General features: G+C 42.3%; 1 protein-coding gene across 2 annotated transcripts in view; it reads left to right on the forward strand.

Annotated features, from left to right (window-relative positions):
- Positions 1–1777: 1777 nt before the first annotated feature.
- The window catches only part of SLC22A15 (solute carrier family 22 member 15), a 66433-nt gene continuing 42753 nt past the window's right edge, over positions 1778–25457 (forward strand). The window contains exons 1-2 of one of the 2 annotated variants that reach the window (XR_012491608.1): positions 1778–2042; positions 15510–15722. Coding sequence is in view for 1 of the 2 variants with exons in the window: in XM_019730336.2 (XP_019585895.1) it covers positions 1956–2042; positions 15510–15722 (300 nt within the window). In the remaining variant the exon portion in view is untranslated. The remainder of the gene's footprint in view (positions 2043–15509; positions 15723–25457) is intronic. The other variant, XM_019730336.2, reaches the window with a different exon arrangement.

A 25457-nucleotide genomic window follows, 5' to 3' on the forward strand; every position in this document is an offset into this window, starting at 1 on the left:
GAACTTGATAAAAACTCAAAAAATGATAATAATTTTGGGAGGTTTTGACACATTTATTAAAACTATTATATCTAGCAGAAAAAAAATCCAGTAGTAATACATACTACTCGAATAAAATTAACAAGTTTAATCTAATGTATAGAAAACCTTATACCCAAACAAAGGGAGAATATTTTCAATACATTTAGTATATTTTTCTAAAATGACCACATACTAGGTCACAAGAAAACTCAAGATTTAATATCATCTCTGTTCACAAAGCATTTAGGTTAGTAATCAGCAATAAAAAGATGGCTACAAAGTAGCAACAACTTTTAATTGGAAAATTAAAAAAAATGCACTAACAAATAGCTCATTAGTTAAAGAGGAAATTACAATGTCATGGAACATTTAAGTCTAAAGACAACGAAAGTACCACATGACAAAACTTATGGGACAGAGCAAAGTAGTACCCTGAGAGAAATGCATAGCCTTAAGCATAATTATTCTTAAAAAAAAGAAAATTGAAAGCAAGGAAACTGAACTTTCAAGTCACGTAGCTAGTAAGAGAATTACAAAGTAATAAAAGTAAAGAGAGAAAAGAACTGATAGCATCCGTAAAATAGAAAACAAACATCACAAAATAAAAAGCAGCTATTTAAAAAATAATAAAGTAGACAAACCTCTAGCAAGACTAACAAGAACGGAACAATAAAAATGAACAGTATTTAGATTGAAAAGTGGGGCATAAATACAGCTACTGCATGGTTTTAAAATACCCAAAGAGAACAAGATGAGCCGGTTTATTCCAAAAAATAGAAAAACTAGCTAAAATAGAAACATTTCTGGAAAAAAATAAGAGGAATTCAAGAACACAAAGCTATAAAAATATGTGATTGTCTGTCTGTCTGTCTGTCTGTCTATCTGTCTATCTATCATCTCTGTAATAGAGGTTCTCCCTGAAAAACAAGCCCAGTCCAGATGGTTTCAAGGAGAGTTTTACCAAACACTTCCAATTCATTTTAATAAACTATTATAATCTTACCGCCAAATCCAGACAGCGGCAGTAGGAAGAATAGAAAATTATCGACCTATCCCACGCTCTTAGATGTAAAATCCCATATGAAACGTTAGCTGGTTGCCTCTTTCTATCCAGTATTGTTTTTCAGGCCATGGCCTGGATAATGGAACACTGTGTAGCTGTTAAAACCAACCTAAGGAGGTGGAGCGATGAGCGGATTAAGGCAGGTGAGCAGATCGGTGTACCTTGGAACTGCTGAGTCTTTCCCCACATTTCCAGTTTGACAAACTTGTTTACCCTTCCAACACCGTGGCAGCCATCGCCTCGTGTCCCACGGATTAATCCTAACTCTTTTGTGTTGCCTCTGTACCTATTTATATAAGCATATCGATCTCAGGTTGTGCAAGGCTTTGTTTATCTGTGACCTGACCACACAGCCAGCCCAGGGGAGGCCTGGAAAGAAATGTTAAACCGCACTCTTCTCCGAAGGGTCTAGAACACTTGCTCCCCACCTACCATCGTAAACCGCTTTGTACAAAAGGGCAAATACGAATGAGCTGCCACCAGGTCGCCCACCAGTTATCGCGCCCCCTGCCCCAAGAAGCAGGGGCCATGGATGAGCCGCGGCCGCTGTTCGCGGGTGTCTCCATCCGAGAGGATGCCTCACCCCGAGCCACTTCCTCTTCCTCTCACTTTAAGCGGCGCAGACACCAATCCCTCTTAGAAAAAAAACTCTGTAACAGGAAGCGCAGAGGCCAGGGTACCCGGCATCCTGCCCCAGATCGCACGTCGTCCGCGCCGCCCGGGATTCGGCGCCCTCCCCACGCGCGCTGCGCGCTCCCACTGCCCGCCCGCCCGCGGGTCGGAGCGGGTGGCGGCGCCGGTGGAGGGAGGGAGCCCCGCGCCGGACTTGGGGGCGCCGGGCAGGCGGGCGGGGCCAGGCGCGCAGCGCGCCATGGAGGTGGAGGAGGCGTTCCAGGCGGTGGGGGAGATGGGCATCTTCCAGATGTACTTGTGCTTCCTGTTGTCGGTGCTGCTGCAGGTGAGTCCCCTGCCGCCCCGACAGCTTCCCAAGTCCCCGGCCGAGGCGTCCCCCCGCCCCCACCACCCCGGCCGGGACGCCGAGGCTCAGCGAACGCCCGTGATGTGGCAAGGCTGCCCCGCCCGGACCCGGCGCGAGGGTGGGGCGGGCCCCGGAACGCTGGATGGCCTCAGACCCGCTCCCCTCTGGCGGTTCTGCCAGGCCCACTCACCCCCTCACCTCCAGTGGGGAAAGAGTGTGTGTGTGTGTGTGAGTGAGTGATGGGTGGGGGCAGGGAGGGATGGGGGGTATACTTTAGCCGGCGGGCTGGTTAATAAGGCATGCAAAATGCTGTTGTTACCTGTAACAGGCTGTGAATGCCAAAGGGAATTGTTGCTCTAACCTGTGGCACTGTCACCTTGGAATCTAGAACTCTGGGAGAGCCCTGGTCACCCGCTGAGCTGACGAAAGTTCTAGCAGCCTCCTTCAGCTCTGGGTATCTGCTTGGCACCTTTTCCAGGATTTGAGGGGGTTTCGTATTCCAGAGGCTGTCAATGTATAGGGTTTATTTCTCTGTTTTATGTTCTGCTGGGTCTTTCTGCCCAGAGGCCAGCCTCGGGTTGAGACTTTTATAAGTGGAATCATGCCGTTTATGATGTGTGGTTATAACATGGAATCACTTCTTCATTGTACAGAATTCTCAGACGACTTGCACACCCCAACCTAAAACTGTGGGTTCTGTATTCTGAAGGTCACTGCAAATACACTTTGCCAGGCAAGAGTTGCTTCTCCTTTGCAGCTTAAATGGTCCATTTGCATCAATTCTCCCAATATTATAAAGACATTTTATTTACAAATCGTTTAGTAGTCTTTACCACGAGTCAGTCATTTTGTTCATTGCTTCATTCAACAGCTATTTAATGAGTGCCTACTATGTGCTTAGCGGGGGCTACGGTGATGAACATTCAAAAGCCCTTTCCTATGAAGCTTGCATTCTAGTGGGGGTGGGGTCAGGCATGCAGACAAACAAATAATTACAATTAACATGCAATGATAGTCATTCTGAGGAAAGTACAGGGTGGTCATGAGTTTAACTACCAGTCTGTCAGTTGCTTAAATCTTGCGTAAGGAAAACTGCTCAACAGGAAGATTGGGCTGGGGAGAGGTAAGGGTTGACTTACGGATTCCTTTTTCCATGAAATTGTTTAGAAGTTTGGTCGATTTCATCATCAGCTAGGAGAACCGTTCAAATGACGGACTGATAGATGAAGTCAGTTCTTTCTCTAGCAAAACAGGTTCTCAGTTGCCAAGTATGCAGTATTCTGAAATTCCTTCAAGGTCATTGTTTCAGCTTAAATGTCCTTTGCTTATGGGGAGGAAGCAACGTGTTTAATAGAGAAAGCATAGAATTGTAACCATGCCTGTTCATTGAATTCTGCCTGACACGTGGTCAATATTTGCCTGATGTTAATTTGTAATATTTCACTTTGAGAAAATTCTTTTCCTGTTCTAACGAAGAATTCCGGGAACATAACTAGCTCTCTGAGCAATCCCACCTCTTCACCTCCTCATCCATGTACTCCGTTTTACTTCCTGTGTCATTATCTTCTTCCCTGCCCAGCCAGGCATCCACCAACCGGGAATAAGTTTGTCGTTTGAGTGGAGTGTAGCACTAAAAAGGGGTCAGCACCTGTTATGTTTCCTTCCTTTCCTTTATGGTTGACCAGTTGGTTAGACTTTGATACCAACCAGGTCTAAGCCCACGACCCTGACTCTTCACTGAACTCTGCTTGACATCTGGTCAATGTTTGCTGTAGAAAAACCAGGTCTTAGAGTGTTGGGAATGAAGTGACTGCTTATCTTATAGGTGTGGGCTGGGGAGGTGCCAGTAGCTGTGGCTATGTCAACAAATGGGTTGTTCCAGGCCAGGCAGAAGTGAACCCTTCTCAGCTGTTCTGTGTTTATGAGGTCTTAACCGTCCCATTGAGATAGAGGAGACAGGTGATCCTCAGGTCACCCAAAGCTATCCTGGATGTGAGAGTGGAGTTCCCCAGAGACCTCTCCACCAAGTCTGTTGTCGGAGAGGTTTGGGCTGGGGGAGCTGGCCTGCAGAGTGGGAGTACTGGGGCGTCCCGTTACATAATTGTAACACGATGCTGTCATCATTCTTGTGGGGGTTGCCTCCTCCGACAGAGGAAAAAGTCAGAAGCCCTTTCAGAGTTGACTTACGTGGAAGGAGGTTGACATTGTCTGATTTTAAAACCAAAGCACTTGTGTACCATTGCCCAAGGATGGTACAGACCAACTGCTAGCAGCACTGCCAGAGAGGTAACTTGGACAGGTTTGGTAATGACCAAACCCAGCTGAGGAACACAAAACCAGAGGGCCAGGGATGGAAACTTTACAGATCCATTGGCTTTTTCTTCCTTCTGAGACTATTATTATTTTAAAAATGGTTTTAACTCCCTTTGCTTCAGACACATCCAAGTTCAAATTAAGAGGACAAAACCACATTACAAAGCCAGATTTCAAGGTCTTTAGGTTAACTGTTCTCTTGGATTATTGATACTGTCATTTAGCTCCTCAAAAGTTACCTCAATATCCAGTTACTGTCCTTCACGCTACTGCAAACACAATCTCTGGCATCTCCCTAGTGGTCAACTTTTAGGTACATGAAGAATAGATGCAGCTTTTATAGATTCTCTTGGGCATGATAAGATACAAATGCCCCGATGATAGTGATAAGTGGTTTTAAAGCACATAAGCCAAAAGATAAAGGGGGGGAAAAATGCCTGTGTAAATATGGTTGTCTTAGGAACAAGCAATAAGAAAGATTTACAATTTTACAGTTAGAAAAAATTGTGTCTCCCAAATATACATGCCCTCCCTTGGGTCAGAGCTATTTGTGGTATTTAAGTACGAATAATTCTGTTTACCTTGTTACTGTTTCTATTTTCCAATGGTGATTCAGAGTTGACGCCATCAGCAGTACTTTGTGTTTGTGTTTGTGTGTACTTGTTTGGCAGGCTGTCTGGAGGAAGAAGGTTGGAATACAGCTCTTTGTTTCTTGATCCCTTTAGACATAAGTGAAAATGAACCCTATTTCTTTGTTCTAAGCCAGAGCGCCTTCATTTTCTTTAGTATCGTGAATCATAGGTTGTAGTATAATTTGCACAGAATTTAAAACAGCCATGAACCAACAGGAATGCGTAACCTGTAACAAGCATTTGCTTCACAGCCAAACTGTGATGCTTCTGTGCACCTCAGCTTGAGGTACGGTCCTCTGGTGTTTCCAGGATGCTTTATTTTTATGTCAACGCTTAATAATCCCAACCTGATTTTCCCGATCCTAGAACTACCAGTGCATTCACATCATCCACGTAATAAATGTATTTTCACGGTGTTTTAGAAAGTGGAATGACTGAACAGGTATTTTGCAGAAGCGGAAACTATACCAATCAACATGTGAAAAGATGTTTACCTTCAAGTGGTCACCTGGGAGAGGCATATTAAAGTGACTATGAAATGTCATTTCACACTTATTAGATTAGCAAACATTAAATAGTCTAACAGTACAAGTGTGATGAAAATGAGAAACTACCCCATTTAGAGAACAATTTGCCACTGTCTAATAAAATTAAAACCCAGCATTGGACTCCTAGGGATTTGTCCTACAATATCTCTTCAATATGTGCCTGAGGAAATATGTATAGGACGTTTATTGCAGCACTGTTTGTAATAACAAAAATTAGTAACCACCTAAATGATTCTCAAAAAGGGACCGGATAATTAAAATGTAGTATAAACTTGATAGAATGTAACAGTTAAAGTGAATGAACTAGATCTATACACTGCTACGTGGACAAATCTCTACAACACCAGGTTAAATGCTAGGTGGGTACTAGACTAACCACTATGCTGTACACCTAAACTAATATAAAATAATATTGAATATCAACTATAATTGAAAAATTGAAAAAAAAGAAGTACAAGTTGGTAGTTACAAAATAGTCATGGGGATATAAAGTACAGCATAAGGAATATAGTCAGTAATATTGTAATAACTATGTATGGTGTCTGATGGATACTAGATTTAGTAAGGGGGATCACTTCGTAAGTTATGTAAATGTCTAACCACTATGTCCTACACCTGAAACTAATATAATGTTGTACACCAGCTGTACTTGAGAAGTCAATTATTTTTAAAAATTAAAATAAATAAATTAAAATATACACACTGAGAAAAAAGATTAGAGAATAAAAAATAGATGTCAATGATTGAACACTTAAAAAAGAAAAGGTAACAAGCGTGATATATACAATGTGACACATACTCTTATTACAAATTTCCAAAACCTACAGAACAATACTATGTTTGGTTTATGAATGTATACGAACAATGTAAAAGTAGAAACTCATGGAAGAGAAGGATCCACACCCAGTTCATGAGATTGATTGCTCTTGGGAAGGAAGGGGAGGAGGGAGTTGGGCGAGGCGTCCACAGGAGATTTCCTCTAGATCTGTAATACCATTTTTAAAATCTGAAGCAAATATGATAGAATGTGACTTGTTCATTGTGGTGGTGGGTTTGTGAATCTTATTTTATTTGTTTGATTTTTCTGTGTTAAAAACAAAAAACAGTAAAGAAAGGCTGATATGTATAGCGAGGAGAGAGGGCTACAGTTCACTATATGAGAATAACAGCTCACTCTTGTATTGCTGTTCCTTTCACCGATTATGGCTGTGAATTGTGGTCATTTAACACTTAGGAGAGTGAGGTAGAGTGAGTTTTGTTCAGGCGCTTTATTAAACTTTGTGTGAAAATGCTGTCCTAATTGTCACAACTAACATCTCCTCCCGTGCATTTGTCACCATGCCCACTCTCCCCAGGAGATTCGTAGGAATACGACCTTTCGATGAGCTGTCACTGAGGTGGGTAGCTGGTGGTTCTAACCTCTCAGCCACAAGCAAATGATGAAGTTCACCTCATAAATTCTAGTGAAGACCTTATTGCGTCACAGCCATTAAGACCAGCCCGCATGCCGCAGGGGATTCTCACCACTGCCAGGGGATCAGCCATGATGAGAACCTATAGCATTAGTAGGAGTTTCTGTATGGCGACTCCACAGCATGTGCTCTCCCAGGGTTCTCTGCTAGTTTGAGCAAGTTTGGCACTGCCCTTACCCTCAGATTTAGTTCTGTCCACCCATAAAAAATGGCTGGGAATTGGATGATAACACCACTCTTTGCCTGGTGCTCCTTCCATCAGTTTAGATGAATGGGACACGCTAGGTCAAAGAGACCATAGCTACACTTGCCCCCCACGTCCCCAGGAAGCTGCTGTTGTCTGTCGACAGACACTGCCCCCTGGTGTAACGCAGATGAAGCCTCACGTTTATCAGACCCTCAGATTTCCATCCAAGGCTATGGAGATACAGGGGGCCTCCTGGAGGTTTGGGGAGCTCCCTTGAGCATGGAGCATCTCAAGAATTGGGAGGTGTCTTGGGAAGCAACTAGCCCAACACCTCTACAGCACCCAAATCGCCAGCAATATGCCTGGCCAGGGTCACCCACAGCTGCTTGACATGTGCCCTGACAGAGATAGTATTACCTTCCAAGATAGCACAAAAAAGTCATTAAAAATATGAAGACAGGCAATGTGCCTATGGCAGGAAGAACACTCAGCTTGAATGCGGTCAGTCTGCTGCAAGATGGCTGAGTGCACTTACGCAGATGGCCCCTCGTCTTCACTGTGCTCTTGGAAATGGCTGGATCATGAAAGTGTAGCTAATTTATTTTGCAAGTTTAGGATTTCTTAAAGTTGCCCCACGCCCGGCAGTTAGCTGGCATTGTGTCAATGTTTAGAGGCTGCCTGAGGAGGAAGAGCCGTCAAATCCAAAGACACACACAACTCAGGAATTTCCTCTCTGACTTCCTTGACCCAACGCTCAAACAGAAACTAGTACCTTCATTCATGGGAATCGTGTGGTACTCAACAAATTGTACATGGGATCGTAGAAAAAAGAGAAAATATAGAAAAGAAAAACAGAACAAAAATCACCAAAACTTCTACCACCAGAAGTAAAACATGCTCACGTTTTGATGTATGGCCTTCCAGGCTTTTTATTATACAAATATGTACATTTATGTTTTTTGTGTGAAAATTTGTGTTTTAACCTGATTTTGTCTCAACAATGTTGTGAGTGACTTGTTGTGCTCATAAGTAAACAACTACACCTTTTTCTAGTGTCTATAGCCATTCATAATAATATCACATTAAGACCAACCCGTACACCCCAGTAATAAGATTAATTATTAGTAGTAATGATAAGCTATTAATCATTATAAGATATTGTCAAACGTACATGTATTATCAAACGTACCTAGTATCAAACGTATAAGTATCACAAACGTACATGTACCTACTTCCAGATTTGAGAGGGTTCCAATGCCTGGCTATGCCATAATTAATTTGCTTATTCAGTTCTCTTTTGTTGCAAATGTAGGTCGGTTTCCTCGTTTTCACAGTTCTGAAACACACACAGCCCATGCTGTTGGGTCGTGCTTGAGCTCTGGCCTTCACTTCTCCCAGCTGAATGTTTACCTCTCTTCTCAAGTCCAAATTTCTCCTGACTCCATTCCTCTCATTCTCCCCAGGTAGTCTTTGTTCCAACTTTATGAAGAAACTAGAAGTAACTAGGTATAAACTTTCTAAACATCCTTTCCTTTGGCCTCAAAATTAATTTTTATCCTCACCTATCGTTATGTTTCTCTGTGGTGTCCAAGAGGAAGACATATCTCTACCCTTTCCAAGAATATCCTCTCACCTTTGTTTTGATTCTATGAGTCTGTAATCCTCTATCTTTACGCCTTCTCTGACATCCCAAAGAATGGCCTGCACAGTAGATGTAGGTTGTATATGGAAATAGTATTAAATTGCATTAACTCATCAAGTGAGAGGATTATTCTCTTTTCAATTCTTTAATCCTTCTGTTTATCTAAGAAGGAAGTCTTATTAGGTGCTAGCACTTCTCAACACATTTGCAGATATTTCTTTTTTAACAAAGGGAATGAATTAGAACTAAAGATTTAAAGAAGGTCCAGACTTTGGCAGAAAATATTACCTAGTTAGAATTTAATATTCTTTTTTCATTTCATTTACTAGTTTTAAAAAACTTCTTTTTAAACTATGAAACCGTTTAAAAGAAGTACAGAGAATAATATCACAAACATGCATGTACCTACTTCCAGATTTAATAAATGCTAATATTTTGCCATGTTTGTTTAAGGTTGCGTCAATCATAGTTCAATCAGAGAAGCAGGAAGCAGGACTCCTAGGATGGAGACATATGTAGGTGTATATATGCATGTGTATGTGTCATCTATATGCATATTATTATATATGTAATCAATGAATACTTTATTATGGGGTTTTGACCACGTGCAATTGTGGGAGCTGGTTCAGCAGTTCCTATAAGGCTTTGTGTCTGATGTTGGAGCTTGAAGTCTGCAGGGCAGGCTTTCCGGAAGGGAAGAAATATCTGGAACCTATCAGAACTGACAGGAATCTGTGTCATTCTCACTGCCTCCATCCTTCATGAAACTGAAGGAGGATCCAGGGGAACAGGGAATAGTTTTCGGTCCAGCTGCTGTGTCGCAACCAACAAGGTGAGGCAGCGAAGAAGTGACAATGTTTGTGAGTCACAAAGGCACTTGCCCCAACTTTCTGAGCATGGTAACCAAGCGGATGCTCCTTTGCTTTTACCCTGCCCCCCCCCCCCCCAGATCTTGCCCGAAAACATCTCTTGTGGCCCACCTTGAATAAAAGCGTGCTAGCCAACACTTGGCATTGTAACACAGTGTTTATAGTTCCATCTGGCCAGTCATGTCTGCAGTGATATAAAATTTTATTTCTCTGTAAATTTAGGTAAGTTAAAAAATTTGAACCAATTTCAAAGAAGACTATGATGTAAATAATAGAAAACAGAAAGTAGGCCCATAAAGCTCTTATGGGGGTACTCAGATGACTCAAGTTTGGGAAGGGCTGAGCTAGGCCTGTAATATATCTTCAGAGAACACTAAAAATATGTTCTTTACTTTCCTGACTCTGATTGGACTGTTTCTTTGGCCTAAAAATTCCTTCCCCTGCTTTTTGTTTTGGTTAAACCCCTATCAGTCTTTACCTACCTAGGTCTGGTGTCACATTTACAACCTTTTTCTTGTTACCCTAAGTTGGAATTAACATCTGTTTTCTTTGTGCTCTCGTTAACTTCATTTCTCCTATGGCTAATGTAGCATTGGTCAAAGTCTGCCTTGTATTTATAACTGTATGTCTTTGTTGTCCTGACTTGAATGTTATGTGCTTAGAAGGAAACAACTGTTTCTTATCCATTCCTGTTATCACCTGAGGCTCATAAGACAATCTGCTGCAAAGCATTGGTACTCACTAACATTTTTAAAAAATTAAACTGAAATAACAGAAGGAAGGTGCTTAGGTGGTAGTATTCCCATTTTATTGGGGAGAAAGAGAGAGAAACAGACGCAGGTTAAACAATGTGTCCAATTAATTAGTGGTTGGAAGCAAGATGAGGTCCCAGAATTACTGATTTTTAATCCATCACTTTTTTTTTTTTTGCTACACCATTCTGCAAGGAATTAGTTAACATCTGTCACAGGGTATTATATACACAGTGGTGTGTTGGGCTTCTTGAAAGGTTACAGAGGTATAAGAGTTTCTTTCCTTTAGGAGATGACAAATCATTAGAAAATTAGAATTGATCTACACTGTTAAATAATGATACAAAATAATATTTCCCCAGGAGCTAATGCAGGAATTACATGTTGGGGAATTAAGAAAGGAGACCTCAACGTGGTCTGGAATGGTTTGCTGAAGCCTTCAGAAAGAGGGCTGAGCTTGAGCTGAACTTTGAAGTTTGGGTTTAGGAAGAAGTGGGAAGGTCATTTCAGGTAGGAAACATAAAATTGGGAAAAAAACGTAGAAGAGGGAATAATCACACAACGTGTGGCACAGACCAGTAGCATTGCTCTCAGCAGAGTTCTTTAGAAATGCAGAATCTCAGGGCGCTCCCCAGCTGACGGAATTGGCCTGTGCCCATAAAAGTTTGGGAAGCACTGATACAGGCTGTTTGAGTGGCATTGTACAATTTCCTGCTGGCTGACGAAACATCCCATCTGACCCTCAGAATGGGTTAGAGACAAATGAATCAGTTAAAAATGTACTACTAGTGTCCATTCCTACTGGAAGAAAACATGACGTTTAGAGAGGTTTGGATTTGCTGCAAGTTTCCTAGAGCTGAAGTTCAGACTCAGGTATAGAATCCATGTACTTTTCCCACTGCACAATGGGAAGTCGTGTCCGGGGAATTGAAGAGGCTAGCACCGAAAGCTTGAGTGCAGCTTTAGCAGCAACTGGGCCACGTGGTGGGGATCTGGAATGCTAGGACATTTACCATTTATCCATTAATATGTTTTGACCAGAAGACTGATCTGGTGGCATTATGTGGATGGATTCAGAGTCGGTGAAGAAACAGGGCTTAGAAACACCAGTTATTTAGGGCACAACTAAATTTTTTAAATTCAAAAAACTAGGTAGTCTCAGTAAGTCACCCCCCAAACATTCCTGGAATATTCACTTTGAGCTGGGCACTGGGTATTGGTGTTGCCTTCACGATATGGTCTCGTTCATGTAATGCTTTTGGTTACGTCATTGAATTAACCGAGGACTAAGTATGTGGAGGACGAACAATAATGATAAGAATAAACTCATCTTTGATTTTCCCGTTTTTTGGTTTTGTTTTGTTTTGCTTTGTTTTTTCCCTGTGAAAAAAGCTCTGGCCCCAAAGTGTGGTGGCTCCCATGTGTCATCCTGCTTTTGCTATTAGTGTTGTGTGTAATTTTGAACGGTTCACTTAATTGTTCTGTATTTTGTTTTTCCTGCTTACAACAGAAACATCCTTCTTGCCATGACTTCATAGCACAGGATATTGTGATGAGATAATTACGGGAGTTTTTTTTTGTTGTTTTTTTTGGTTCCCTGAGTATTATAAAAGCTTATAATGTGCTGTGAGTATAAAATTACTTTTAAAACCTTCACTTTTTGAAACTTTAAAAATTTCAATCCCCCAGTGCGTTTTAGTCACTTTTCTAATTATAATTACATTGAAAGGGGGAGAAAAAAACCCCAGCCATCTGTGGTCCTTGTTCTCCTTCCCTGGAGGTAGCACTAGAGAAGATAATGATTTATTTGAGGTGTTGTTAGTCCCACTCTGAAGGAGAATGGATGGTGGTTTTTTCGTCATGCCTTGAAGGCCCGTCTGCTGATGGGTGCGATTCATTAGACAACAATATGGGGGTGGATGTGTGTCTGGTAGTTGTAGAGTAATAGCAGAGAAGGAGGAGAGGAAATTTGTACTCTGGGGGAAAGAAGCAGGACGTGAGCTCTGTGACATCGTCGCAGTTGAAGAAACCCGGCTGTGGAAACCCACCCCAGTGTTGCATGTCGGTGGCACATCCTCATGACGAGACACGTGCTAAACCATCTTTGACTTCCTGTGACCACGTGACCTTTGTGTGTGACTCTGGGGTAAAGGGCCTGACATGAGTCTCTGTGTAGAGCCTAAGCCTCAGGGTGCCCTTTCCTGGCGTTTGTCACTCTGTGGCAGAGCCACCTGCCTCCTCTGTGTCCCTTACCTGTCCCGAAACCAAGCTTGATCACGTGTGTCAGAGAAGACAGAATGGCTGATGCTGGCTGCACTGCATACAAGAGCTTCCTGTTTCTGGGGACATGGAGCCGTGACCCTGTGTAGTCAGCCAAGGTCCCTGTGTATGTGTGCACGTGTGCGTGTGTGGGGTGGGCATGGAAACCTTGAGGGGTGGGAGGAGGGCAGAGGAGATGGGAGACGTGGAAGGTGCTTATCCAGGCTATAGATTGCTGGGAATGCTACCGATTAATACAGATAATCCTGATCAACTAGACGTCATTGCTCCCTACATTGTGAACTAGGGTATGAGCTCCACCTCTTTATTTTTCAACTGCTCTCTACACATTTTAATTTCTGCCGAGAAAGGCATCCTTCACAATGTAGCACGCCTCAGATTAGAGGACCCTTTGGAGCATTTCCTCTTTTACCTAAGACGTTGCTTTTTCTAGAATAATCCAGACAAGAATGCGACGTGTTCATATATTTTCAGCAAGCACTTGGGACAGCACTTGGCCCATAGTTAGCATGAGACAAGTGTTTGCTGTCATACTTAGTGTTGCATCCTTGTCATTTATTCATTCATTCACAGGTTGAGTGTGTGATGCCACATATTTGGGCCCTGAGTTATTTGCTTTGAAACCCCAAAGGTGCATCAGACTTAGATCCTGCCCTCCGGGAGGGTTTATTCCAATAGGAAAAATAAGACAAGCACATACATAAATATAATGCAGTGGAAAAAAACATGATATGGGCTCTAAGAAAGGTCTAGAGGGAGCTTTTGGTGGGGGAGGAGAGCAGAAGCAGGAGACCGCTTCTGGAGAGGTTGGAGGGGACGGCAGGATGGTAGGAGGTGGCATCTGAGTTGTGTCTTGGAGGATGAGAAAGGTCCAGACGTTCACAGCAGGAGAAAGTGCTTTGTAGGTGAAGGGGCTGCCAGGAGCAAAAGCAGAAAGGAGCGTATTTAGAGAGAAGATGTAACTAGTTTGCCTGGCCGGACTAAAGGCTGTGCTCTTACCAGAACGTGGTTTTGCATTCTCTCTTGCATTCCCTTGCCCCATTCCGCCCCCCCTCCCATTTCTTTACCCATCAGTAAATTTCAGCGGATAAAGATCAGGAGGGTCAGTGACTATAACAGGTACAAGTGGCTTTGGAATTACAGCTGCTGCTAGATGTGTCATCTGCCTGCTCTCGTAGGCATTAAGGTTTCTGTTTTGATAAGTTGACCACCTCCTGTTCTAAAACTACCTTAATAGTATGCAAATAGGGGCCAGGAAGCAATACACATCTAGAAACATGTTTCCCTGAGCCCTTTACAATAAATCTCCCATGCAGACTGACTCGTGGCAGCTTCGTACCTCTTGAGAGGCCCACAGTCACCCCTCTCCAAATAGATTGGGGCTGTCTTATCTCCTGCAGCCTTCCCAAGAGTGGGAAAATCACATCTCCGGTTGTACATTAGCTTTCTGTTACGACACACACACACAGTGTCGTGACTTCTTTTCTCTTTCCCTGGCAGTAATTCCATCATCTACTTGTGATAAATTACTCTGCCTTTGGTGCTGTAGCTTATCCCCTTAACAGCTGAATATGCCCCTACCGGATGGTGTGGAAGGCGCTGGGAGGTGGCTGAGGAAGGGAAATAAAGCTGTTGGCAAGTCTGCCCACCATTTTGTGCCTCAGTCAACACATCCATCCAGTGGGGGTGTGTTACTGTGTGCTGCAGAGAAATCACACGCTTTGTCCTTTTTAAATACGTAACTCTGTTTAAAGGCATTTTAAGGCATCAAGTTCTAAGTTAATAGGGATAATTTCTTACCATAAGATTGTCTCACTGTGGAGAAGACTAATTCTGTGTTTTCTTAGTACATTTTCAGGTTGGAATAATCATCCAACAATGAGAACTCATATAAATGGAAATCCATAGCGTTAAAAAGGCTGCACCAGGCTCAACAGCTTATAAGCCCAATTGTGAGTAGCTAGAAAGCCCAGAATAGTCAGAGACAAATGGCATATGTGCTGAAAAAATAGTTCTTAAATGGATGAGTAAAATATTTTTTTTTTCCTGTGGGGCGACTACTGTGGTTAGACTAAGCAATGGTTAAGTACAGCCAAAGGTTATGGATTGAATGTCCCCAGGATTTTGAATTTCTTTAAATCATATTATAAGCTGTATACTATTTTTAAAAATAGTACCTACTCAAGTACATATTCTATTATGCTCACCTGCTTTAATAAGGCACTCTTGTGTGCTTGCTCTCACTCTTATGTATATATGTATATGTGCTTCATATATATGTATGTGTGTATATATATATATCCACACACAGTTTTCTGAGACATTTAACTATGCCACAAAAAGTTTTCTTGTTTAGATCGTGAAGCCAGGACCCTGGTGACTTCTTATCTGAACTGAGGGTATAGGGGTGAAGAGAAAATAGTTGGAATGTTAGTCTCCTAAATCAGAGCTGGTAATTCTCCCCCACCTGCCAGAGTCTAATCACCTTGTGTGGTGTCCTCAGCTGCAGACGTATCTCACATGTAGAAGAAAAAACCCTCAGAGAAAGTACCAGGGGCTTTGCAAGTGGGATCGCTGACAACTGTGTTAGCAGGAGATAGTGAAGCTTCCTTTTGATATTTTTCTTTGTTCCTGAGGTGTCTTGTTTCTGTAGCTCATAAAATCACGAAAGCAAGGAACCGATCTTTCAAGGTTTGCGAGCTTGCTGATTGCGTTTCCACCATTGATGGTTTTCTGTGTTTGCTCCCCCAGCTCTACGTGGCCACGGAAGCCATCCTCATCGCACTGGTCGGGGCCACACCGTCGTACCACTGGGACCTGGCAGAGCTCCTGCCCAATCAGAGCCATGGCAACCAGTCATCTGGTGAAGACCAGGCCCTTGGGCACTGGCTCCTGACGGCCAATGGCAGCGAGATCCACAAGCACGTGCACTTCAGCGGCAGTTTCACGTCCATTGCCTCTGAGGTAAGCCCAGGAGTGATGGAGAGTGAAAGAGAAACAGGCCGTTCTGATCACTAAATGGACGCTCTCCTTGTCCAGATGGAACCACTTTTTTTGTCTTGCTGATTTAAATTTCAGCCACATCTTCAAATAACTTTCCAGGAAATTTGAGAGTCAAAGGAGAATATCCTTTGAAAACACATTCTTCTTCCTTCCTCCTGTAAATGGGAGAAGCGTAAGTCTTACCAAGCTAGTTCAATGAAGGAAGTGATAAACTCCAGAAGAGCCAGACTTCGATGTATAGTGTCCTTTTAAAAAGTGAACTAAAACGTTCATGTTTCTTTATTACAGACACAAAAACTAACAAAGTCAAGAGAGGGAAAGGTAGTGACCCATCTATAACATCCACAGACCATGCTGAAGTCCAGTCCCATGTGTAGACCACAGGGGGAACCTTGACTGTAAAACTTTACATACAAACAGTACTACCTGGCGTGGCCAGGAAGCCTTAACTTTGAAGGGGGCTTTGCTGGCCAAGAAGGTTCTGGTAAGGGCAGTACCTTCTGAGCCAGCCAGAGGTAAATAAACTGAGGGTACACAGTATGGTGAAGAGAAACCCTAAGATGAGAGGGCCAGAGCTTATGCTTAGCTGGAAAGCACCAGTACTGGTTGTGAAAATGTTGAAATACTCTGTCTCCTTCACCTGCATCCCACAACCTATCTATTTGCCGATTACCACCCTGGATGTCCCTACATTCAAATATTTTTTTCAGTTTTTGTTATGAATGTGTATTGAATTTCGTCATGTACATCAGTTTGCAATTTTCTACCTCAATTGCAAAGATTGTATGATTTATTTTTTCTTCTTTATCTTCTAATATGGTGGATTACACTGATTGATTTTCAAATATTGAACCAGCCTCACATCTCTGGATGGCATATAATTCTTTTTAGATATTGCTGTATTCTACCTGCTAATATTTTGTGAAGGATTTTGGCTTCTATATTCATGATGAATATTGACTTGTAGTTCCCTTTTTTTCATACTACCTTTGTCTGGTTTGGGTATTATTAGGGTAATATGAGCTTTATAAAATGAATTTAGAAGTGTTTCTATTTTGTGGAAGAGATTGTGTAGAATTGGTGTTAGTTCTTTAAAGGTTTGATAGAATTCTCCATTGAAATCATCCCGGTCTGTCGATTTCTTTTTGGGGACTTTCAAAATTATGAATTCCATTTCCTTAATAGTTAAAAGGCTATTTAAATGATCTGTTTTGTGTAATGAGTTGAGTCATTTGTGCTTTTCAAAAAATTGGTCCATTTCATCTAAGTTGTCAAGTTTATACGTATAAAATTGTTCATAGTATTACCTTACTATCTTTTTGATGTCTTCAGAGTCCGAAATGGTACCCCATCTTTTATTACATGATATTGGTAATTTGTGTCTTCTTTCTTATTTACTTGTCTGTCATGATAGAAGTTTGTCAATTGTATTGACCTTTTTAAAGAACTAGCATGTTATTTCATTCATTTTTCTCTATTGTTTTCCTATTTTCAATTGTATTGATTTCTGCTCTTTATTATTTCCTTCCTTCTGCTTGTTTTGGCTTAATTTTGCTTTTTGCTTTTTTAGGTTCTAGTGGTGGTAGCTTAGATTATTGAGGACAACCTACCTCTTTGCAAATGTAAGCATTTCAGTGCTATACATTTCCCTCTCAGGGTGGCTTTAGCTGTGTCCCACAAGTTTTGATACCTTGTATTTTCATTTATATTTAGCTCAATGTATGTGTTTCCTTTCGAGACTTCCTCTTTGACCCATGGATTATTTAGAAGTATGTTATTTAGTTTCCTAGTATTGGTAGATTTTCCTATTAGCTTTCTCTTTTTGATTTCTAGTTTGATTTTATTGTGGTCAGAGGACACACTCTGTATGATTTTAATTCTTTTAAATGTGTTGAGGTTTATTTTATGGCCCAGGATATGGTCTCTCTTGGTATAGGTCTCATTGGCACAAATGTGTGTTTTGGGTAGAGTGTTTTATAAATATTGTTTAGATCCTGTTGGTTGATGGTGTTTTCGAGTTCTTCTGTATCCTTGTTGATTTTCTGTCTAGTTCTATAGATTGTTGAGAGAAGAGTGTCTGTGTCTTTAATTATAATTGTAGATTTGTTGATTTCTCCTTTCATTACTCTCAGTTTTTGTTTCACATATTTTACAGCTCTGTTGTTTGGTGTATATGTATTTATAGTTGCTATGTCTTTTTGGTGGACTGACCTTTTTATTATTTTATAATGTCCCTCTCTGTCCCTGATAATTTTCTTTGTTCAAAAATGTGCTTTATCTGATACTAATACAGCCACTCCTGCTTTTTGTAACTAGCGTCAGCATGATACAGATTTTTTTTCCTCCTTTTACTTTCAACTTGCCTATACCATTATATGTGAAGTTTGTTTCTTGTACACAGTGTATAATTGGGTCAGGTTTTGAAAATCTACACTGCCAACCTGTCTTTATTTGTGTATTTAGGTGATCTACATTTAATATAATATTTATATGTTAGGATATACCTCTTTCATTTTGATTTTTGGGTTTCTGTTTGTTCTCTCTTTTTTTTTCTTCTCTTTTTTTTTTCTTGCCTTCCTGTAGGTTACTTTGACTTGTCTTTAGTGTGTTTGAGTGTCTCTCTTTGTATAGATTTTTAGTGATTGTTCTTGGCATTACATTGTATATACATAACTTTTCACGGTCTACTGACATCAAATCATGAGTGACATACAGAAACTCTCCCTCACTTAACATCCTTTTGCCCTCCCCAGTTTATAATATAATTATCTTAAATATTTTTCTACACCCTTGTAGAACCTCTTAACACAGTGTTATCATACATTAAAAAAAAAAAAGGTTTGCCCCTTTCCTGGGCCTTTGCCTAGAGAAAGCAGGCTTTGGTGGCGCTTCTTTTGTCACTCCTCATAGCATTTCTGAATCACCGGCTTCTCTGGCACCCAGCCTGGGATCTGTAAGGCAAAGAGAAACCCAGGGAACCCATCACTGTGTCGTTCCTCAGGTCCCAGGGTCCCTCACTGATGTTCTCTCCACCTTTCAGTGTCATCGTCTGTTGGTTTCATATATAATGTCCAGCGTGTTTAGTGGTACCTAATGGGAACAATAGGGAAAATTATGTTTACTACGTCTTCCTGGAGGTGAAAGTCCTCTTGTGTCCTTTTGACATACCCATCATTTTTTGAAGTGCTTCAAAAATTTTTGGCATTATAAGGTATTGCAGATTCATCTTGTACCTTCGTGCCCTGCCTGTGGAATTAGCCATTTCTCCAAAAAGCCCTGCTTCTCTTTATTGCCCCCAAAGGATTTTGAAATGGGTGAGAGCTATAGGTCTGCTCAGCAACAAACCCATGACCACATTATAATGAAAGTAAATCTCAGACCAAATTCTGCCACACATGTGAACACTTATTAACCAAATCTGTATTATCAAAGAAGCACAAAATTAACTTTCTTGTAGGCCTCAGAAGTCTTAGCTCTGTGGCTTTATGGGTGTTCCAAACTTTGCTTGCATGATAGGTCACTAGAGACAAACTCCAGTTCTCATGGCCAGTGTGCTGATGTCCCCCTCCCTGCCAGCATCAAGCAGGCAGAATCTTCCAGAGTTCCTATGGCTCAAGACCAAAGAGGGGTTTTAGCCTAGGAAATCTCCTCTGTAGCTAACGCGTGCAGACCACACTGGATTGTTCCAAATTCATGGAAGGGTAGTGAGCGTCTCTAAAATACATTGAGCTAATCCATATATCGTGAATGTCTTTGATTTCACCAGGGGTAGTCTATTTTTCTATTTGTCATTGCTAGTCACCAGACCGCTATTTTAAAACAAGAACAAGCAAAACACCCATTGTCGATAGGGGCAGGGACTACAAAAGCCCTTGTAGAAGTTTCCTCTGGAGAATGGGCTTTCTGAAGAGAAGGCCAGCTGACCACTGCTGGACCATGCAACCTTGATAGGACTGGGGTAAATGCTGCCTTAAGTAACATTTATGCAGAATATCCCACAGTATGTGCTTACTACTTCAATAACATAGCAGCACTGCTTCAGCACAATAGGCACTCCACAGATTTCAGTGGAATAGAAATCACACTAATGACACCTGTAGTTGGGAACCCTATTTGCTATCATAAGAGGGACACCATTGGTAGCCAATGTTTGTTGAGCGGCTACTACTTGCCTGATGCCAGGGAAGGCCCTGAGGCAAGAGGAATGGTGCTGTTAGACCATACACTCCAGCGCAGCAGGAATGGGTGCCCTGGTCATGGATGCACCACCTTCTCTGCTGCTTCCTAGGATGCTCACCGTGAGCAGAGCTCGATGAGAGGCTCGATATGGAGGCAAGGGAGCCCAGAGAGCTGCGGGTCCCAAGAGTCAGTAGATGCAGGAGAAATGGAATTAACTAGCTTCTCTGGCAAGAGCTGAAGATCTTTACAGCAGCTCTGAAAAGAAAAAGAGGAAAGGGCTAAGATGGCACCTACCTGTGAGAGAAGGTAACCTCATGTTCCTCTTATTACCCCTGGGGTGCATTTGTGAGTGGTCTCTCTTGCCACTTGTCATTGTCAGACTGTAACTTTGCGTGTCCCTTCCTCTCCCTTTCCTTTTCTCTCCTTCCCTCCCTTCCTCTTTCTCTTCCTTCCTCCTTCCCTTTCTTCCTTCTCGCTTTTCTCTCTCATTCTTTCTCTCTGTCATCTTGTATTTCTGTGTCTGTTTCTCTATACTCACCTCTCTCCATCTCAGTCTAGATTAAACAACTGACTTGTAGAGAATTTAAAGAATTTGCCCTAAATCACATACTTTATAAGCCGCTGGTCTGGGATTTGATGAGCCCATATTCTTTCCACTACACCGGTGATTTTTCTACCCTATTTTTCCCCCTTCATGAATGGAAGGAAACCTTTAGTTTTAAATGGTATCTCAGTTGGCATTTCAGTATATAAAAGAGCCCAATGCTTTGCTGCTGTCACTGAAGGGGAGTGGGGTCCAGGGCTCCCAACATCTCTGCCACTGCCAGTCGTCCTTGGCAGCCCCAGAAGTACTTCATGGAGAACTTGGGGAGGAGCTCAGTTCTGCGTGGGAAGAGTGGATGGGTGGATGGCTGGATGGATGGTGGATTGGAGAGAAGATTAGCAAAGTGACCGTGGGATGACAGCATGTGGTGCATACACACTGAGCTGAAAGCCAAGCAAACTAAATACCTACCTGAGCTGCTAGTCACCTGCTTGATATTCCCTCTGACAGAGTGAATTCTAAGGGAGGAGAACAAATCATCATAATGGTTGTATCTTGACTTGCAAATTAAAAATATGAGTGCACGGTTCAGAGTCGCTAGGTGACTTAACTCAATGTCACACAGTTAGTAAATGGAGGAGTGTGGCCACTGACTTCTGTGGCCTTTCCAGAAGCATGTGACAGAAGCAGGAAGGGAGGCAGGGAGGCAGCCCACCAAGGAATCTGTCTCGAGCTGGCCTTCCCTAAGGTGATGCTGCTCTTAGGATAGTTGTATCCTACTCATGAGGATTCTGGCTAGTGAGCCCACACGAAAAAATCATACAGGTACCACAGAGGTAGTAATGATTTCGTTAAGCTTGTAATGTAGTGCAGCCCCTATGGAAAGAAATATGGAGATTCCTCAAAAAGTTGGAACTAGAACTACGTTACTATACAGCAATTCCTCGTGGGTATTTGATGAAAACAAAAACACTACTTTGAAAAGATGTAGTAACCTTATGTTCATTGTAACATTAGTTACAGTAGCCAAGATATGGAAGCAACCTAAGTGTCCATTGATAGATGAATCGATAAGAAGAGGTGGTGCATACATACAACGGAATATTACTCAGCCATAAAATGAATGCTATCTTGCCATTTGTGACAACATGGATGGGCCTAGAGGGTATTACGCTAAGTGAAATAAGTCAGACAGAGAAACACAAATACTGTATGATTTCACTTACATGTGGAATCTAAAAAAACAAATGAACAAACGAAACAAAAGTAGAGTCATAGATACAGAGAACAAATGGATGGTTGCCAGAGGGGAGGGGTGGAAAAGATGAAGTAGAAATAAGAGGTACAAACTTCCAGTTATTAAATAAGTCACAGGGATGTAATATACAGCATAATCAATATTGTAGTAGACTTTGTATTATTTTTACTAGACTTATCATGGTGATATCACTATGTTGTCCACCTGAAACTAATATAATATTGCATTTCACTGTACTTTAATTAAAAAAGAAAAAAAGGAGGGGGGAAGTACAGCTTAGAAAAAATATTGTCAAGGCCAAATAAACGTACAAAGGTTTCCACATATAACCAAAAATGACAAAGGAGAATTAAAGAAAACAAACAGCTCCCAGGCTCCTCAGCAGTTCGCCCGCCCACATGTGCAGATCCCAGCGGGCTGCTGCCCTAACGTTAATAGTTCACCCCTCCTCTCCTCTACCTGTGCCCAGGTAGATCCAGGAAGAGGCTCCTCTGCTTTATGTTTTTAGTGCAGAACCTCATGTTTTCCCCAAAGTCGTTTTATTTTAATTCAAAGTACAAATGAAGTGTCCGCCCTGAGTGACACAAGAGGGCACACACTCTACTTCTGCCTTGGTCATCGGAGCCCCTGTGGGTGGTCCCAGTCCTGGAGTGGATTGGAATGGATGGTATGGGTGGCTTCCAAGATTCCTGCTGCCACCACCAAAATGACACAGCAGCAGAGGGAAGAAGAGTGAGAATGATGGTCAAGGAGCAGCCGGGGCCAGCAGTGCCAGGCTAGGTGATGGCATCAGGTGCTCTGTAGCCGGCATCCTTTAGGAGCTGCCCGTGGAGTGCAATCCCAAACCAAACTCTCCACGTAATTTCTTAGCGTTCATTCCATTTTGATTACCTCTCTAGTTTGTCAGGTGTCCCTCCAAATCTCCGGAGTGGTAATATTGAAACTGGTACCCAAACTTGTCAATCAGTTGGTAAATATCCTTAATGTACAATATATGGTATGTAGGTAATCTGCGGTTCTTATTGAAATTATTTGATATACGATGTGAGTTAAAAACACAAGTATAAACTCTTGTTGACCTCTCATAACAACTCCTGCAAAGAAGTATTAAGATAGAGGCTGCAGGACTCTGGAGTTTAAGGAGATTGTGTTAATAATACACATTGTAAAACTCTCACCCTGTGCCTCATGACATTTGGGTCAGGCCTTGCAGAGGTTATTCATGGAGATTTTGGGGGAGGGTGAATAAAAGGTTATGTAGATGTGATTAATTTGGTATTAATGCAAAAAAAAAAAATCCACACCCCTCTAATCTAGGAGTCTTGACTATTTTAAAATGAGCTAATAGCTATTGGGGTGAATTTATGTAGCAAATTGCTGTCCGCCATATTCAAATTATTCCCTGAGCTCTGACTCATTCAGAAAGCAGCAAATATCACGGAGAGACACAATTACCGTGCTTAATTAATGTTTGCAACCAAAAAGAGTGAGGTTAGAATCTTTAATATCATTGTAGATATTGGACAACTGAAATTGACTTATTATTATCTTGAGATTAATATATTTTCCCCAAGCCGTACCCTGGGGTCAAAAGACAGAGTATTAAAACTATTTGAAAAATTCACTGCAATAATTGCTTTAGGGGCTAATTTTTTTTTTAATGCCTTCTTCCTTACATCTGTACTACTGATTGTTATAGCCTGTACACTTCACCCATTAAGTGGTAATTCAGAGTGACAACTACACTGAAATGAAGCGAGTTAGTTAATCACCATGAAACTGTTCCTGAAACACACTGTCCAAGTACTCCCTAATCACAGAAGGCTTCCGATCACCTGATTGTCTCCCAGAGTGAGATTTTTCTATCCCAAGCTGTAAATATTCTTATAGGAGATATAGGACAGTGCAGGGCAGAAGTTGGGTTGGGATTGTTATCAGAACTGTTGAGAAGTTTTCGCAGAACAGTTACCAGCTCCCCGTTGGTGCAGAGCCTTCAGGAACAGGCGGCAGGGGTGTGGGAGCTACTGTTTGTTCTAGCTCCGCAGCCTTGAAATACGGACATGCTGGGAGTCCGGGTACGACTGTGGCACTTATAATATGACTTGGTTTTCATCACAGCAGGACTTCGGAGGACATGGATGCTCGATCTATAAGTTCGAGTCCAGTCTTGTTTGCCCATTTCCGTTGACAGCCGGGGGAAGCTGCCTTCGTCTTCCTAGTTCTTTATGATCAGGCAGGCTATGCTCTGGACAGCCACGGGGTCTGTCCCCCTTTCAGGCAAGCCAGAGTTGGGACTAGAGATCGACCCTGGGCTTGTGAACAAGCCCATCTTTTAGGAGAGACACAGCAGCTAGGTGAGGGGCCTGGGTGTCACCATCGGACCGGCCATGGCACCCGCCTGGCTTATGGGTTCACTGCTGTTCTGTGTGTCATTCATGACTAAGTTCTTATCCCTGCCTGGGGACACGAGTGGAGCAGTGAAAGTGCTTTCAGGGGCCACACAGCTTCACTTGCTCTGGGACGCATATGTGCCATTGGCACAGATTTTTGTCTTTACAGCTTGTCCAGCGTTGTGGTTTATTCCCCCTCCTTAGTTTTCTTCCTCATGAATGTAGAGGCGACAGAGAAAACCAAAGTATTCCATATGTCCGATTGGCTATAGGAAGAAGGAAAACCCTTCAAATTCGAAATCTCCCTCACACCCCTTTGATGAGAATGTCTTTCAGTGGCTCCAAGGAAAAGATGACCAGTGAGGTAGTTCCCTGCGTGTCCCTAAACTCACAACTTGATGCTTGAAGTCGTGACATTGAGATACTGTTTATGAAGATGGCCTGCAAGACTGTCGCATTCACTCTTATTACATAAATAATTCAGCAAATATTTAGTTAGTGCTGGCACCGTCAGGTAAGCACTTGGGATACAAACGTGCTTTTATGAAGCTCACGGTGTCGTAGGAGAGAGACAAGTAAACAAATGATTCACCATTCGTCATATTACTAGAAGCAAACACAAAGGAATATGGCACCAAGGAGAGTGAATCAGGGGGGCCTTCAGATGAGAGGAGCTGCTTAAGGTGTGTCATGGATGAATGGGGGTTCACTGAGGAGGGGGTGAGGCCAGGGAGGGGGTGGATGTGGAGGACGAGGGCACAGGCTGGAAGAGTAATCTGTTCCCGGAAGTGCCAGGCTTCTTGGCAAAGAGGAATGAGGAATGTTTGTTTTCCTTTGGAGAGCTGTGCCCTCCCCTGCCCATGGTTCTGCATTATTCATGTGGGTGATGCAGAGTCACTCACCTGCCGTGGGCCAAAACGAGGGCAGGAGGGGCACAGCCTCTTGGGGAAGGAAATGACCCAGCCTTGAAAAAGCTTCCCGTAATGGGTCTTTGGTTACCATCCACTGCCCCTTCCATTAAAGTGGTCTGTAGTGATAGCACATTTCTCAACTCTTGTTCCATGAAACATCACCATACATTAGATTAGAGGTGGGGGAAAAAAATGAGCTGTTCAGGTCACGGGAAAACAGAAGCAGAGACAAACTTGTGACGTTGACAGAGCCAATGAACGGTTGCTCACAGCAGAGGGGGGCATATGTCTTAAAATCTCAGGGCTCTTGCTCTTCAGTCTTCCGGATATTCATGACCAACTTAAGAAACACCTCTTGTAATTCGTGTTCTAGTACAGAGGGGAAGAATACGGCAGCTCAGTGCTAGGCAGCTC

Source organism: Rhinolophus sinicus, linkage group LG14 (assembly GCF_036562045.2).
Source record: "Rhinolophus sinicus isolate RSC01 linkage group LG14, ASM3656204v1, whole genome shotgun sequence".
NCBI classification, from domain to species: Eukaryota; Metazoa; Chordata; class Mammalia; order Chiroptera; family Rhinolophidae; genus Rhinolophus; species Rhinolophus sinicus.